We start from the raw sequence: 14,780 nt of genomic DNA on the forward strand, positions 1-14,780 counted from the left end.
CATTTCAACATGGTGCTAGCAATTTTATTGCAATCTTTCGGTTGCCTGTTAGTTCTGGTGCAATACAGTCTGGCGTACAAGGACGAAGAGTATTGCAGCATCTGTAGGGATCACGTAGCATGTGGAAACATTGATGCAGTTCATGGCGATTGTTCCAATTACGTTAACGTTAACCTAACTATCCTCACGCATTATCAACTCCCTATACTAGATCGTGTGAATGGTATGCGGCAAAGGTTCGCGATGGGTCATCTGCCCGGTTTCAACGACACATACGGTCCGATGCATTCCGTCACCTGGGATCCGGAAATGGCTGATCTTTGTCGTATGAATCTCAACTCGTGCAACTTTGCCCACGACAAGTGTCGCGGTACGCTACGCTTCCCGTACAGTGGTCAAACGCTAGGTAAACTTACCAAGTGCGTAACGCCGACGAACACGAACGACCTTAAAATACGCGTACTCCCGCATGTTCTCCTGCATCTGATCGACCGTTGGTACTTGGAACACGAAGTAACCAAACCATCGGATGTCAAACATTACTCTCAACATTCGTCGTAAGTGTTAGCAAATTAATATAGAGTAGTCTTCTTGGATAGCGGCATCATTTTTCGCAACTCATTTTTTTGATTTTTTTTGCATTCATTGCAGTTCCCGTAAGATCCAGATCGGACACTTCCTACAGCTAATCAACTGCAATGTGTGTCGTATGGGCTGTTCATTAATATCATACCGGGAGCATCGTAAACACTTAGTGTGCGATACGTACATCTTGTGCTGCAACTATTCTTACATCAATATAGTCAATCGCCCAATCTGCAATATTAATCGGTACGAGAAGACATGCAAAAAGAACAATAAATATCCCGCCCTCTGCGAGTACTGTCACATCTAGCGTGGGTGATATTGCAATAAAAAACGAGAGGACGCTATCGACCTTAACGCTTCAAACGTATGCAGGAATAGCTTTAATCAGTTGATTTTCCTCCAAGTTACAAAGACCGGTATAATCAGGGTTGGTGCCCGTTACACATCGGCTCGCCGACTCACCTTTCAAATAAACTGGCTGATGTACGATGCTCGTAATCGCGTAGTTGCAGGCGTAAAGTACCATCTTGAACACAAAGTCCTCCATCTTCTGTGGGTAGATCACTACACCGCAACCGATCGCGGTTGTCCGATCCGAGATCATCTGCGTGTAGTGTCCGATGGTGGCACTGGAAGCGATATCAAATCACAATTAGCATCTGCTTTGCGCTGGGGCGATCAAACTCCACACCCACTTACTTGTAGTCGGTGGTGTACTTATCCAACACTTCCTGTGCAGTGTCGACACGCTCGTTGTACCAGAGCTTGGTCAAGTTGCTGATGATCTCGAAGATATCCGTCTCAAGGTAATAGGAGCCAACGGCTAAATTTTGTCCTGCGTGTAGAAACTGATACGTACTGCGGCACTCGTCATGCTCGAACTTACAGCTGCGCACATTAATCTCCGCCAAATTCGCCAGCTCATCGTCCCAAGTCTGTGATCAAGTTCCGAATCGTTTGTATAAGAAGATTTATGAATACTTACGTTACTACTTACCACTGTTGGCATTCTAGAGGCGGGAGCAAATTCTGGCTCGTCACCCCGTGCCAGCCGATCACGTGCCTCGTTGTGGAGATGTATGATGTAGTTACGTAGCAGCGTATCGATCTTAAGTATCATCCGACCCGGTGGACACTCGGCCGCGAACGAACCATTGAACCCACAGGCTACATGCTTCTTGGGCTCCAGTTCTCCAAAGCGATTGTAGCGCAGACATAATTCCGGTTTGCAGTAGACATCGTACGCGCTCGTATCGGCCCACTCAATGGCGTCGCCGTATTCCGTTTCGAGTGAGCGCTCCGTGGACTCCGTCCAAGGAGTTGTGCTCAAGCCCTCGCTGAACGGTGAGTCCGTGGATGGCTCTGTACTATACTCATCGATACCTGCCGTTGCCGTATCGTACGCCGTAGTGTCTGACGTGCCTACAGCGACCTTGTCCAATATGCATCCCACCAGCAACGTAATGTAGGCATTGCGAAATCCTAATTCGAAATTGATAGCGGTAAAATATGAATTGCCAACAGAAACTCATAACGACATCGCGTTCAGAAGGCGTCTACGAAGAGCAATGGTAGGAGAGTCCACTCATGGCTAGTACCGTAACGCAACGCAAATCTGTCGAATCATTCATCATCTTCCCCAGCTAGCTTCCGGACGTGGGGACCACCCCGTTGAGAACGTTGCCGGTTGATCGGTAGATGTTCAGTAGCCCTTCACTTTTTGCCGTTGGGTGGTTTGCGCCATACTGGTGTAATGTTTACATCATGACCGGCAAACAATAAAATATCAACGCCATCAACACCGATCACACTAAACGATTGCTGAATCATATAAATTCCTTCCATAACTCTCACTGCAATCTAAGACCTTTTAACAAGAGCTTCGTCTTCCTCTACCGTTTTCCATATCACTTTTTGCTTACTTACCGTACATAGCACTGTTTTCCTTTGTTATTGTTATTTTTCGAGATGCGTAGAACTAGGTAAACTTGCTTGATGAGTCGCCGCTTCGAAGGAATTCTAGTAGGATAAGCACCCGGCATCCACCTCGTGCAGGGTCTCTTTTCGCAGACACTTCCCAGCGTACGACAACCGATTGGGAACTAATCTGTGCGAGCATCCCGGCAGGACGGTGCTTATATACGAACCGGTGGTCTACGTGACGTGCCATCAAGACGCGTTCCTTTCCAATTTTAATTCCGCAACAGGTATCAACGTATTACTTACGCTTTAAGCTGTAAAACGGAAGAATTGGCTGATTAGGGATGATGAACGAAGCGTCATCTTCCTCATGCATTACATCTGTTCTGTGATCATTTGGGTATATCTCGCTTTAATTGCCCGCTGTTAATATGTAGTTCCAAGCGGAGCGTCCTACCTACCAACCTCACCCGAGCGTATCTAACTGATAGTGACCCTTCATTCGCATTGATTTTTTCCCTTTTTGTCGATCATCCAACAAACGATCATGAAATAATCAAGCATAATCAGCACGAAGGTATCAATGAGCGCGTGCCATACGTAGATCGCCAATGTAACGAACCAGGAACCAGTGGCCTCCAGGAGAGTTGCCACGCAAACGTGACCAAACTGTTCCAACAGAACATTATCACGCCTCCCAGGACTAGAGTAATAAACCACTGGCACGTGATATGCCCGGCGCCGGTCGGGTTATAGGTCAAAGTTGAAGTACATTACAGTGCGAGTACCTAGACAATTCCGTGCTGGGAGTAAGCTTTTCATAATTCAATCACCCAGTGCCTAAGCAATAAAGCCTAGGAAGCAGTTAATCATTCCATACTGTGCAAGTGCTTAGATTGTGTAAATGTCATGCATTACAAGGTGGTTTCCCGATCTTTGAGGTATATTTTCCAGTGCTGGATCATGAACAGGAAGCTATACTATTATAGTATCGGATCACAATGCAACAATATTTCCGGAATTTACGTCATACATTGTTAGGGAGCTTAGGGATATGGTGAAACATTTATAAGCATTTATAAAAAAAGTAATGTTTCTTTCTTGCTCGATTTATTAGTTCAATTGATTCTGCTAATAAAGAACTATTCCCCCAGATAAACCATATATCTAAATATATAATGTGTTGCACAGCAGGACTTTTTGTTGGGAGTATGCAGTTGAAATATAAGTTCGGATAAAAAGTATAGGCTTGAGTCTGATGCACGCATTCACTTTCACTTCAGTTGACGGAATGAATAGAACACAAGCAAACGAGTGATGGGAAGATTGGGATTCAGAAGATCGATCCCTTGAAGGTTTTGATCCATGTTTTAAGGATTCAATCCGGTAGGGATTCTAAAGGGATTGGATACGATTAGGATTTGAAGTGATTGGGAGTCTTTTGGGATTGGATCTGATTGGGATTCTGTTGGGAAAAGACCCCAACCAATGTGCTTTCACGCTTTGATAGATTTGTTTTTTTGATAGACAGAGTGAGAAAGCATGTTGTTCTGCTTTTTGGGATCCTACTGATCCATCGATTAATGATCGAAGCTGGCTGATTGGGAATGACACTGGAATTGTTGTGTTAGTTTTGTTTAACGCGTTGGCTGATGGAAGCCGTTATTGCTTGTACATGTTGGATCAACTTTGTTGCATTTATCTAAGGGATCACCCGACAAAAATTTCCGATGGTATATAAAGTAAATAAGTGCCTTAAATATTTTTTACGTGAGAGAATGAGAGGGCGCAAGAAATGCATGGATCTAATAATATTTATATTCGCAACCAAACGGTCTTCTTCCTCCTGTCAAATCACTCTGGACGAACCGACCTGCACTATCGATAGACCTTGGTGGTGAATAATAAAACAAAATCTCACCAAACTTTCTCACAACAAAGCCTTCTCAGTATGGATACCAAATGCTGTCATACGCCATGATGAGAACGTGTCGGATTGTCAATAGTGTCTGTTGTCATTATGACATCCGCTGTCATCGTGTCGGCAACTGCCATCACCTTCCAGTGCGAGGCATTTTCAGTTTTGTCATAGCGCTGCAATAGGCTAGTTAGTCGGTCGGTTGTGAAAAGTATCTGTCTGCGTGTAATTCCGTGCGTTCGTTTTCTTCGTGTGAAACTATTTGCAAAGTATCTTCGGTACTTCCGTTTAGCAACACCGTCCTCCGCAAAGATCAGTAACAGCTCATCTGGGGCGTGCATTAGCGAGATTGATTGCAAAGTGAACCAGTGACAGCGGCAACTCATAAGCAACGTTTGCAGAAAAAGAAAAAAAAAGGTACCTACTGCATATTTCCCTTCAACCATTTTTACCCATTCCTATGCGCGCCATCTTTATTCATGTTGTTCGCTTCGCAATTCCATGGAAAATTTCGAAGGATTTTGTTCGGTATTTGAGGTTAGCTGAGCAGGACGCGCAACGGTTGTTATAGGTGCAAATTTTCGTGACAGCTTCCAGAGCTTTCCCCGTATTGGTGCCGCCATGTTTTGGGAAGAAGGGTAATTTCATCCCTTTCCTGTTGAACAGCGCAATCCGTACCCAAAGCGCTTCCTTTTCCCCCTGTTGCCCTACGTCGTCACGTCTTGTTTTATATTCAGTGATGTGATGTTTGTGCATTAGTGGCGCTTTTGCTGTAGTTTTGCAGTCATTTTCATTTTGTTCTTTAATACTCCATTTAATCTGTGCATTATTTGGCTGTGAATTTCTCTGCTTGGCCCGCCGTTTATGCTGTGTTGCCTTTTGCAACATTTTAACAGAACGCAGTATCCAAATCATGAAAGGAAAATACATGGACGCACACACAAACACACACAAGCACAACAGAATGAAAGTCTCGTAGAGTAATTCCTAGTGTATCATTAAGACGAAATGTATAAAGGGATCCATTTCTATTCAATTTGCCAGTAACTCAAAATAATGTGCGCAAATATAAAGGACCATCGATGCAAATCAAAGAGTTAGAAATGTTTTCTGCCTTGCTTCCGTTTTGAGATTAGCAAAAAAAACCATCACATTTCTTTCGCTTATTCATCGGGCGCGCGCGTTCCTTTGCACACTCCGGAGCTGTCTCTTTCCGACATTCGCTTAGCGATGTTTCAATCAACCACCAGCTGCGTTTAATGGCCGTGCATTCATCTGACAGCAAGTACGATTTTTGTGTGAGTGAGAGTGTTCAATGGACTGTGTTTTTCACTGCTTTTACTCCACATTTTTTGCAAAACTCTGGTCGGGGTTTCCGTTTTATTTTCCGAAATCAAAGCTTCTATCAAAACAAATCGAAACGCCAATACAACGTCAACTAAAAACTATAGAAAGAAAGCAATGAGACATTGAAATCAACGCACACGCATAAAATACAAAGAAATGTGTCTTCTATAATTCCGCGTCCATCCAAGTGTGCAGTACGGTTTCAGCAATACTCTGCACAAATGCTGCGCTCTCTCGAAAGAGCGAAACAGATAGCAATGCACTTATTGTCCGACGAATGGTTGCGTGTATATGTGCGCTGTGTTGATTCCTGATTGAGAATGTTAGTAAGGAATGTTAAAAAATTCAAAATGAAATGATAAAATGTTAAAATTCTATCGCTTCTTAATTTGATGTTGTCTTTTTTTGCGCAAAAGAACCGTGTTGTAATTGTAATGCGCTTGCAGCGTGATACACCTTCAGTGCGATGATATCCATGAGTCGATTTATATTATATCCAAGGGGAAAAAATTGCTTTCGCTTTAAAAAAACGGTTTGATCAGAGCAGACATTATTGCAAAATCAGAATCTGTAAAAATCGGAGGACATTATCTTGGAATGTTAGAACTTATATGTATGTACTAAATGTACTTGGTTGAAAGACACGATTTAGAAAACCTGTTGCTAGATGTAAATCAGCCTACAAACAACGAGCTAGAAGCCCGGCCATATTTAACATAATCAATTACCCTTTTGTTGTCAAATTTTGATATGGTATGAGGAACAGGTGTTTTATAATAAGTAGAGTAATGTGCTTTTTTGTTATAAGTAAATATTATTTTTTGTGAAGATCACACAATTGTCATAATAATATAAATAATGAATTTGTTGTTTTTTATACGTGTTGCTTTTAAAGCAAGTTACAAATTTGTCAAAATTAAGATTGTAATTGGTCCTGGTGGTGAATTTAGCAAAGGCGCCGGTTGAAAAATCTACCCTACATTTGAAAGACTCGAAAATTCCCACCTTTTAATTCCCGTATACAGTCTTTTACAACATTTGCAGGATTATACTATAACCAGGTGTAAGTGATTTGGTAGAAGGCAACGACAAGTTTCTAAAACTCCAACCCGAACATTATTCCGTAGCTGGACTGAATATATAGCTACGTGAAGCTAAGAACAATTTCATTTCATTCCATTCACATTCTCGACAATTATTGCACTAAACCTGTACATGTTGGTTGTAAATACGGCTTATATTAATAAAACTTACAAACATTTTTGAACAATAGCAAACTTTTAATGCCAAACTCTTTTTATTCTATTTCAGAAGCAAAAATCAACTCAAAAGAGTGTTCAGGAAGAAATAATAGAGTTCGTATTGGTACATTGAGGAGGTGGGGAGGGAGTATCGCTCTGCGGATTAAAACATTAACCTGGTGCCCAATACCGGGTTGCATAGTGCGGAACATCACCTCATCACGACGCCCACCGGTGACGGGCAGCGTAACAAAATAGGCACCCACGCGCCACAGATCCTGCCCGTGATGGAGAAGGGCAAGGATGGGATGATGCCAGTGGTGGCACCATTAGATAATGCGGCTGCTGCACAGATAATTTGTCGGTTCTATCAGTACGGTACCTGCCGGTTCGGTAGTTCCTGTCGGTTTATTCATCCCGCACCTGAACCGTCTGTACTTGGTACGCACGGTAGCAGCTGTAGCAGTAGCAGCAGTAGCAGCAACAGCAGCTTCGTAACAGCGACCGAAAGCAGTCCGATCGATGGTGGTAAGGCGCTGGCGGGCAAAAAGGACGAATCAGTTAAAGATACCAAGCTAAAGTCATCAACGTCCGATTTGTCGCGCTGGATCGATGCACCCGTGTTTGTGCCCAAGTCACAGTTGTCCGTAAAACCGCCACGTAAGCAACAGCGTAAGACCGCGGACGTGAAGGTGGTGTCCGAGGAGAAAGAAGAGGAAGCCGAGGATAAGGAACCAGAGTTAGATGATGACGAGCGAAAAAATGAGGCTGACAATGAAGCGGACAACGAGGAGGAGGAACATGAGGATGGTGCTGTTGGGTACGCCACATCGTCACTGCTATCCTACGCTAACGTCGTGACAATGAACAACAATCACAACGGCAAGGATACGAAACGAACGCCCGGCCAGCGGGAGTTTTGCCTTCAATATGAAAAGTTCGGCATGTGTTTGGTGAGCGGCTGTACGTATGTGCACGGTGAGCTGTGTGAACTGTGCCAGAGGTATTGCCTCGATCCGCTCGATAAGGAGCAGCAGCGTCGCCATAATGCCGATTGTATCCGGGAGCATGAGCTTGAGATGGAGCATGCCTTTGCGGTGCAGCGCTCGCGCGACAAAACCTGTGGCATCTGTCTGGAGGTGGTAATGGAGAAACGGGCTCGAGAGCAGCGGTTTGGCATATTACCGAACTGTAAACACACATTCTGTCTCATCTGCATCCGCACATGGCGCAAGGCAACCAACTTTGCTAACAAAATTAAAAGGTATAGGTATAGATGCTTTCCATACTTCGGTTGGAAAGCTTATGTGTAGCATCGCATACCCATATATGTAGAAGCGTGTTTGCTCACGGTTTGTTTATGATTTTTGTGTTTTTTAGGAGTTGCCCTACCTGCCGCATACCGTCTGACTTTGTCTGTCCGAGCTTTGTGTGGGTGGAGTGTGGTGAGGAGAAGGAACGCCTAATAAAAAATTACAAACAAGCGTGCAACAATACGGACTGTATGCACTTCAAGAAGGGTGCCGCCAACTGCCCGTTCGGTAACAAATGTTTCTACAGGCACGCGCTACCATCCGGCGAGCTGGTCGATCTCGGTGCACCGTCCCGCAGGCGCAACCCGCACCGGGGCCGGGACCGTGATATGGACCATGCTGATGCGCTGCAGCTGCAGGAGATCTTTGCGAGTCTGCTGCCCAGCAGCTGGGTACTGGAGGAGTATATGACGTCATTGTTCTCCGAGCTGGACGAATCGGAAGACGATTTGGAGATCTTTTCTGGCCGGGGTGGTTACTACCCGTCCGATTCCTCCGACTACGAGAACGATTATATGTTCAGCCTAAGGTGATCGCCATCAAAGCATTAGGAGCGAACCGCGAAAGATGCAAGAGAGCCAAAGCAAAATCACACACATATACAGAGAAAACATAGGTGCACGCACGAAATGACGGCAAAGTACAACAGAGTAATCGGTCGTCCTTTCCAAGATTATACAAATTAAGTGTGTGCCGATCCTTACTATCATTAGCTCATATTATTCGTAAACAGATTATAAAAAAATAGACAGAAGCGAATTAATTGAACTTTCGAAACGGCAGAGCAGGAATAAGCTGTATTGATATTATAACAAACGTTTCTACACCACCTAAACAACGCTCAAAAAGCCCAAGAAAAACAGTCTCAGCAGCCGCCGCCTTTCATGCTCATTTAACCGTCAAATTTAATTCACGCACGAACACGAAGCAGTACAGCATTCCAAACCGAATTATGTTAAATCGGGTGCGCTCTACTAAGCGAAGCTACAAAAGTTTTCCCGACCTTTCTCTGTAATGCCGCTAAATCAATGCAAAAGCCTCTCAACGCGTACTCAAATGCAACAAGTGGCCAGAATAGGCGAGTACGCATACACACCCGCTAGGCTAGGAATATAAAAAAAAGTCAAAAGAAAATATAAGCCTCCCCATTTGCAGAATGCGTGACTTTCTCGAAACATTATTCGATCCTTCCTGTAAAATCCAAATCAATCTACCTCACCGAACTCAAATACCTTTACCACCAGCACAGTCGCCGCAAATGAGGGCCAGATACCGCGAAGTTTGCTATGTAATGGATTCGAGGCTTTTTTTGGGTTCGATTAACTATGATTAACTATTAACACTTAGAGAATGGGAATAGGTTCGCCGTACTAATGCAGTTTTGCCATTTATAAGCATTCTACAGAGTTAAAAAAATTTAAGTGAGGGTGAGCTGTTGGGTGAGGAAATAGATAAAAAGAGAGAGATACAACAAAACGCGATTGCTAAGTTTGTTTAGTTCTTTTTATCTTAAAACAGAGATTGGCCCTTATTCTTTATCTAAACGCTTACCTCTTACTATTCTACGACAGAGATTTTGTAAAGAATGAAAAACATCCAAAATAGCAACAGACAGATTTCTTAAACCAACCCTACATAGAATGCCCATTCAAGCGAACTCTACTCCGGTACTGCTTTTCCCCTGTTGTAAAAGTGTATTTCCCGGAGAGGGGAGAGATGAAGGAAAAAGATAAATGTTGCAGTTGCAAAAACCCTCGAATAGTCCAACATCGTGTAAGGATAAAATTCTTAAGTTTTCATATTACTGTTATTGAAATTATTTGTGAGCTTTGCTGCTCGTGTTCTTGATAAGCCCTTTCGTAGCAATTATAATGTTTTTTTTTCTCAAATCCAACACATTTGGACCTCCTACAGAAACAAGGGCTACCGAACATATTTATTAATTAGGCGCGCTGTGTCACTGAGATCCTTTAGTGATATTCATATTTTCGTTTTTGTTTGGGTCGTTTTATATTCTTGAACTTAATTTGGAATGAAAATTTGGTCAACACAAATGAACAAAACATAGGATTCAACTGAAATGGTTTGAGGAAAACGGGGAAAACACAATATCTTACTGTAAACTCGGTCGCTGGCCAGGTCAAATTGTACAGACGATAAGTCACGAACCCTAGACCCAATACCGATAGATGGTTGTAGAGAGCCAAAACAGATTGGGAATAATATCGCTGGCTGATTATCATTATATAAACTTTTAGGTCACGAACCCGGGTTGTAAAAGAATAAGCTCATGATCGAATGTTCGAGTTAAACGTTAACATGAAACGGAAGCACATTTAGCCATTGGGGGTTGCGCTCTCACCCAATAGAAATTAAAATATGGAATAATACTAACTAGTATATACTCACGAATTACTTGATTTTTGTGATACGATCTATTGTTTCTCCTATAGCTTTTATACAAACGGCGTTTGTGAGTTACAGGTGACGAGAGGGTGGAAGGGGAGCAGTGAGGGCAAGGGGGGGGAGGGTTAAAACCAAGTGATAAACAACCGAAAAAGGAAATACGTGAGGGAAAAACAGGAAACACCTATAACCATGGCACATGGAAGGACAAAACTGTGAAAATATCGCTTTGTTTGACTATCGCTGCAAGTTCAAGTTTAAATCGAAAAAAAAACAATTATCAAACTTTGTTATACGTGTTGTTACGTTTGATTTAAGTTTCCAGTTTGCCCCATTCATACACCCTCGCGTTTAATCATACAGTATCTGCGTTAGTAACTAAGCTAACTTCAATTAGAATTAAGTTAATGCCTGCGGATGAATACATCTATTTTTTTTTATTCATGTAGAACGGAAGCGAACTTTTCAAAACGGGAAAAACAATAACAAACGTGAATCAGTTTAACGTTACTATGGTGTGAAACCTATGCGAGACTTTCAAATCCAACCATTAATCCATTACATCCCAGCCTGTATTTACCTACTATAATGTCCAGTTTGCACCATATATCAGATGATTAATGTAAGAGTGCCTTTAGTGCCAATAATGCTCGATTGGTTAATTTGGTCGATTTTTGTAGTGTGCAAAGTATGTAAGGGTAAAATGGTGTCAAGATTTTTGTTTTTTTTTTTTTCAAACATTTCGTTTTTAACGATTTTATATTGTTTTAATGTACCGAAACTATTAAACTAGACAACTGAAAAAAAGAAAATAAGATGTTTGCACAAAATTCAAATCAAAAAAACGAAAACGTAGAAATGTTGTGTTTGGAAAAATGGAATTTTATTCATTAGATATCTCGATTTCCGAAAATAGCGAAAATTAAAACAATGCTCTCCCAGTTTTTGGAGACATTTCTAGACAGGGACAGATATTTTCAAGCAGGTTTGGATTGAGTTTTTTGTGTACCCTTTGGGATGTAATGGGAAAATGGCTGCTTTCAGTTTTGTTTTGTAAACGGTCCCTTCTGGGCATGTCTCGGTAGTTTGAAAAATCAAATACATCAACAAAAAACAAACAAAAATGTACCACCTGTCATTTGAACGAACATAACTCTAGGGAGGGGCAGTAGCGGTGAGAAGTGACTGAAAGTTTAGAGAACCGGTTGGCCTTTTGTTAATCGAACGTTTTCCGAAGAAATGAGACAAAATAGTGACGTTCGAAAGATGGTTGTTCGAAATTTTTCTATTACAAAGCAACGATCAAAACGGTTTTCTTTTTCGCTTCCCTAGATTTTACTTTGTTAGCTAGAGTTTTCTGTATAAAAATAGTGTGTATGCGAGGATTTTTTGCGAGGAAGTGCGCATAATGAGGCGAGTGATTGGGAGGTGAATGATTAAAATGAGCGAAAGTGCGATTGGAATGTGAGTGAAATGTGTGAGCTGAAGGAAAGTAAAACGAAACAAAACAAAACAAAACAACATGAAAGTAAATCATAGATGCCTTAAGGTTTGTTTTAAGATGGTATAATCAGCAATTAGTAGGCAGTAGTGTAACGCATATAATGAACGAAATCAAACACAAAAAGCTAAACTGCTAAATACACACATACACACACACGACAGAAACGGAAACGTAATAACAGAGAATGGAAACGTTAGGATAAAAAAGCAAAAAAAGAATGTGACTATATTCTTTTCAGCCGGCTAGGTGTTAAAATACCTGGGCCTGGATGGATGAAATGGATGGAAAAAATGGAAGGCAGATAAAGAAAAAGTATCGACCAAATACAAAAAAAGGAAATATAAAACGGCAAAGCTAATTTTACAACAAACCTGTAAACCAAACCAAAAGAAAAAAAACATGAGTTCATAAACAGCCCTCTGAAGTAAAACAAAAAGTAAGACGTAAATTAGAAGCTAAAAGGATGATACATACGTGTAAAAACACACACAAAACATTTCATCACAAGTTACACGGCGACGGTAGTTATTGGAGATTGAATTTGTCCTTCCAATTGTTGTTGGGCTCTTTTGTTAGATTGCTTACCAATTAGTAATTATTTTAATAATAATCTGAATATAGTTGTCTATTTACAACCACATACACACATCAACTCAAAGCCCCTTCCCCCTAAACACGCTCCCCTTCTCCCTACACAAACCGCGAATCAAAGACAGACAAAGAGAATAGCAGCATGAAATATATAACAGAAACTGTTTGGCAGGATCCCAGTACTAGTGTTGCGTGAATTTGAGTCAGATTCATGAATCTTTGAACGTAATCAATGGATCCGAGTTTGCATTTAAAAGATTCATGAGTCCTCTGAGTTTAAACTGAAATCCTTAGAAATGTATTATCTAAGCTTAATGAATCATCCAAGATTTGTTAGATCCAGACAGTCTGTTGTGTAAATAGCCCCCCCTCTTACTCTCCCGTTCATCAGTTCCCAACAATTGGTCCAACTGCCATTCCGCTTGATGTATCTCAGGAGCATAATTACCCTGGCGATTCATGAATCTTATGAGAATCGATTCTTGATTTGAATGACTTTGCACTAAAGATTGATATAAATTCCTCATATTAAACACAACACTACCCGGTACCATGCCATACAGTGACTAGTAAATGTGATTGGAAGAATTTGTACTCTCTTTCTCTCTTCGCTGTCTCTTAATATCGGTAAAACAATGTGTACTTGCAAAACCGTGCCGTGCGTCGTCTTACAACAGAGACCCTAACGGTTGTACGCGATACAACATAAAAAGAATTATGTTAATAATGAAACAAACAGGGCTACACTAGTGTTACATCGAATACTGGAAAGAAATAGTGTTCTCTGTTGTAGATGTAATATTACTTTTTTATCAATGCGTATACTATTTTATATTTTTTTAAGTTGGACTTCGATGTCGGTCATTACAACTACAGTCCCAATTTCATGCACCACGCTCTCATCTATTATAAGGTAATATCACATTAACCTATGAGCTAATAGATATCCTATAGATTAAATATCACATTATTATGAAGAATTTTTAACAGTACAGTCTTATAAGTGTAGCTTAATCATGAAATAAATCATAAATCTTCCACAAATCATGGGAAACTCCCAGCGTACCTGGTAGCGTACCTAGTCCCATGGTATATGAAAGGTACGTTGGCCAGGTATCGTACCTGGGAAGACCGCTAGGTGTAGATGCACGGGGTGATGCTTCACCCATGGTTCATAATAACTATTATTTCTCAAGGTTCATAAATGTTAATAAAACTAGTTGTATTTTTATACACTTTTTTTTATTTCACTACAATGTTCCACATCACAATGCATTATCGTACACTATTCATAAAGTTCTAGCGATGCATCTAGAACGAAACTAAAGCACACATCCGGCACATTTAAACACGACGAACGTAGTCCATGCTCTGATGATGAGGATGCCCACCGGAGTGATCATCACAGCAGAATCATCTACTTATAGGGTCAATGTTGCAATGTCCTTGTTCTCGATATTTGAAAATCGTTCGCATTGTACGATTTTTTTAGTTAAGATAGTTAAACCCGTTTCAGGTGTTTGTCTTTCTCAATAGTGGTAGACTAACTAGTAACAAGGTGTGATGAATTTTGATTATTGCTATTTTCCGTTTCATTACATACGTTTATTAAATGTAAAATTGTATTGTCTGAACTTAAGTCTACAGTACAGATATGTCGCTATTGTTTCGTATTTTTTATAATTATGGTTTGTCCTGGTTTAGCAATATTAACGATGGACGATAGAATAATCGCATACTAGTCTCGATCTGCACCACTGAATGTATGCACTATTTCCTCTGGAGCAATTACTGTAAATACTTTTCGCATGCTGGCGCATGTCCTTACACTATCATTCTTTCTCACATACTATACACTGTTTTGTTTGAAATGGCATGTAGACATTCGTACACGAATGCGACTGTAAAATTGTAGAACAGCGTGTTGTAAAACCTAAATTAAAAAGAGCAAT

At 41.2% G+C, this 14,780-nt stretch overlaps 3 protein-coding genes across 3 annotated transcripts; 2 read left to right on the top strand and 1 right to left on the bottom strand.

Annotated features, from left to right (window-relative positions):
- The first annotated feature begins 9 nt into the window (after nucleotides 1-9).
- On the top strand, nucleotides 10-895 carry LOC128708419 (antigen 5 like allergen Cul n 1-like). The gene is made up of 2 exons (XM_053803434.1): nucleotides 10-557; nucleotides 652-895. The coding sequence occupies exons 1-2, from the start codon at nucleotides 10-12 to the stop codon at nucleotides 893-895; spliced, it is 792 nt and encodes a 263-aa protein (XP_053659409.1).
- A 51-nt stretch (nucleotides 896-946) lies between these two features.
- On the bottom strand, nucleotides 947-2,521 carry LOC128708530 (antigen 5 like allergen Cul n 1-like). Its single transcript, XM_053803545.1, has 4 exons — nucleotides 2,515-2,521; nucleotides 1,586-2,070; nucleotides 1,288-1,523; nucleotides 947-1,217 (listed from the first exon to the last, which is right to left on the bottom strand). The coding sequence occupies exons 1-4, from the start codon at nucleotides 2,519-2,521 to the stop codon at nucleotides 947-949; spliced, it is 999 nt and encodes a 332-aa protein (XP_053659520.1).
- Nucleotides 2,522-7,301: 4,780 nt separating this feature from the next.
- Nucleotides 7,302-8,860, top strand: LOC128708639 (E3 ubiquitin-protein ligase makorin-2-like). The gene is made up of 2 exons (XM_053803655.1): nucleotides 7,302-8,278; nucleotides 8,395-8,860. The coding sequence occupies exons 1-2, from the start codon at nucleotides 7,302-7,304 to the stop codon at nucleotides 8,858-8,860; spliced, it is 1,443 nt and encodes a 480-aa protein (XP_053659630.1).
- The last annotated feature ends 5,920 nt before the right edge of the window (nucleotides 8,861-14,780 follow it).

This window comes from Anopheles marshallii, chromosome X (genome assembly GCF_943734725.1).
Source record: "Anopheles marshallii chromosome X, idAnoMarsDA_429_01, whole genome shotgun sequence".
Taxonomy (NCBI): Eukaryota; Metazoa; Arthropoda; class Insecta; order Diptera; family Culicidae; genus Anopheles; species Anopheles marshallii.

Coding starts and splice junctions, on each gene's coding strand:
- LOC128708639 (XM_053803655.1), top strand. CDS start 7,302: ATGGAGAAGGGCAAGGATGGGATGATGCCAGTGGTGGCACCATTAGAT. Junction 8,279..8,394: donor TTTGCTAACAAAATTAAAAG/GTATAGGTATAG, acceptor TGTGTTTTTTAG/GAGTTGCCCTACCTGCCGCA.
- LOC128708530 (XM_053803545.1), bottom strand. Junction 1,524..1,585: donor CCTCTAGAATGCCAACAGTG/GTAAGTAGTAAC, acceptor ACTTGATCACAG/ACTTGGGACGATGAGCTGGC. Junction 1,218..1,287: donor AAGTACACCACCGACTACAA/GTAAGTGGGTGT, acceptor TATCGCTTCCAG/TGCCACCATCGGACACTACA.
- LOC128708419 (XM_053803434.1), top strand. CDS start 10: ATGGTGCTAGCAATTTTATTGCAATCTTTCGGTTGCCTGTTAGTTCTG. Junction 558..651: donor CATTACTCTCAACATTCGTC/GTAAGTGTTAGC, acceptor CATTCATTGCAG/TTCCCGTAAGATCCAGATCG.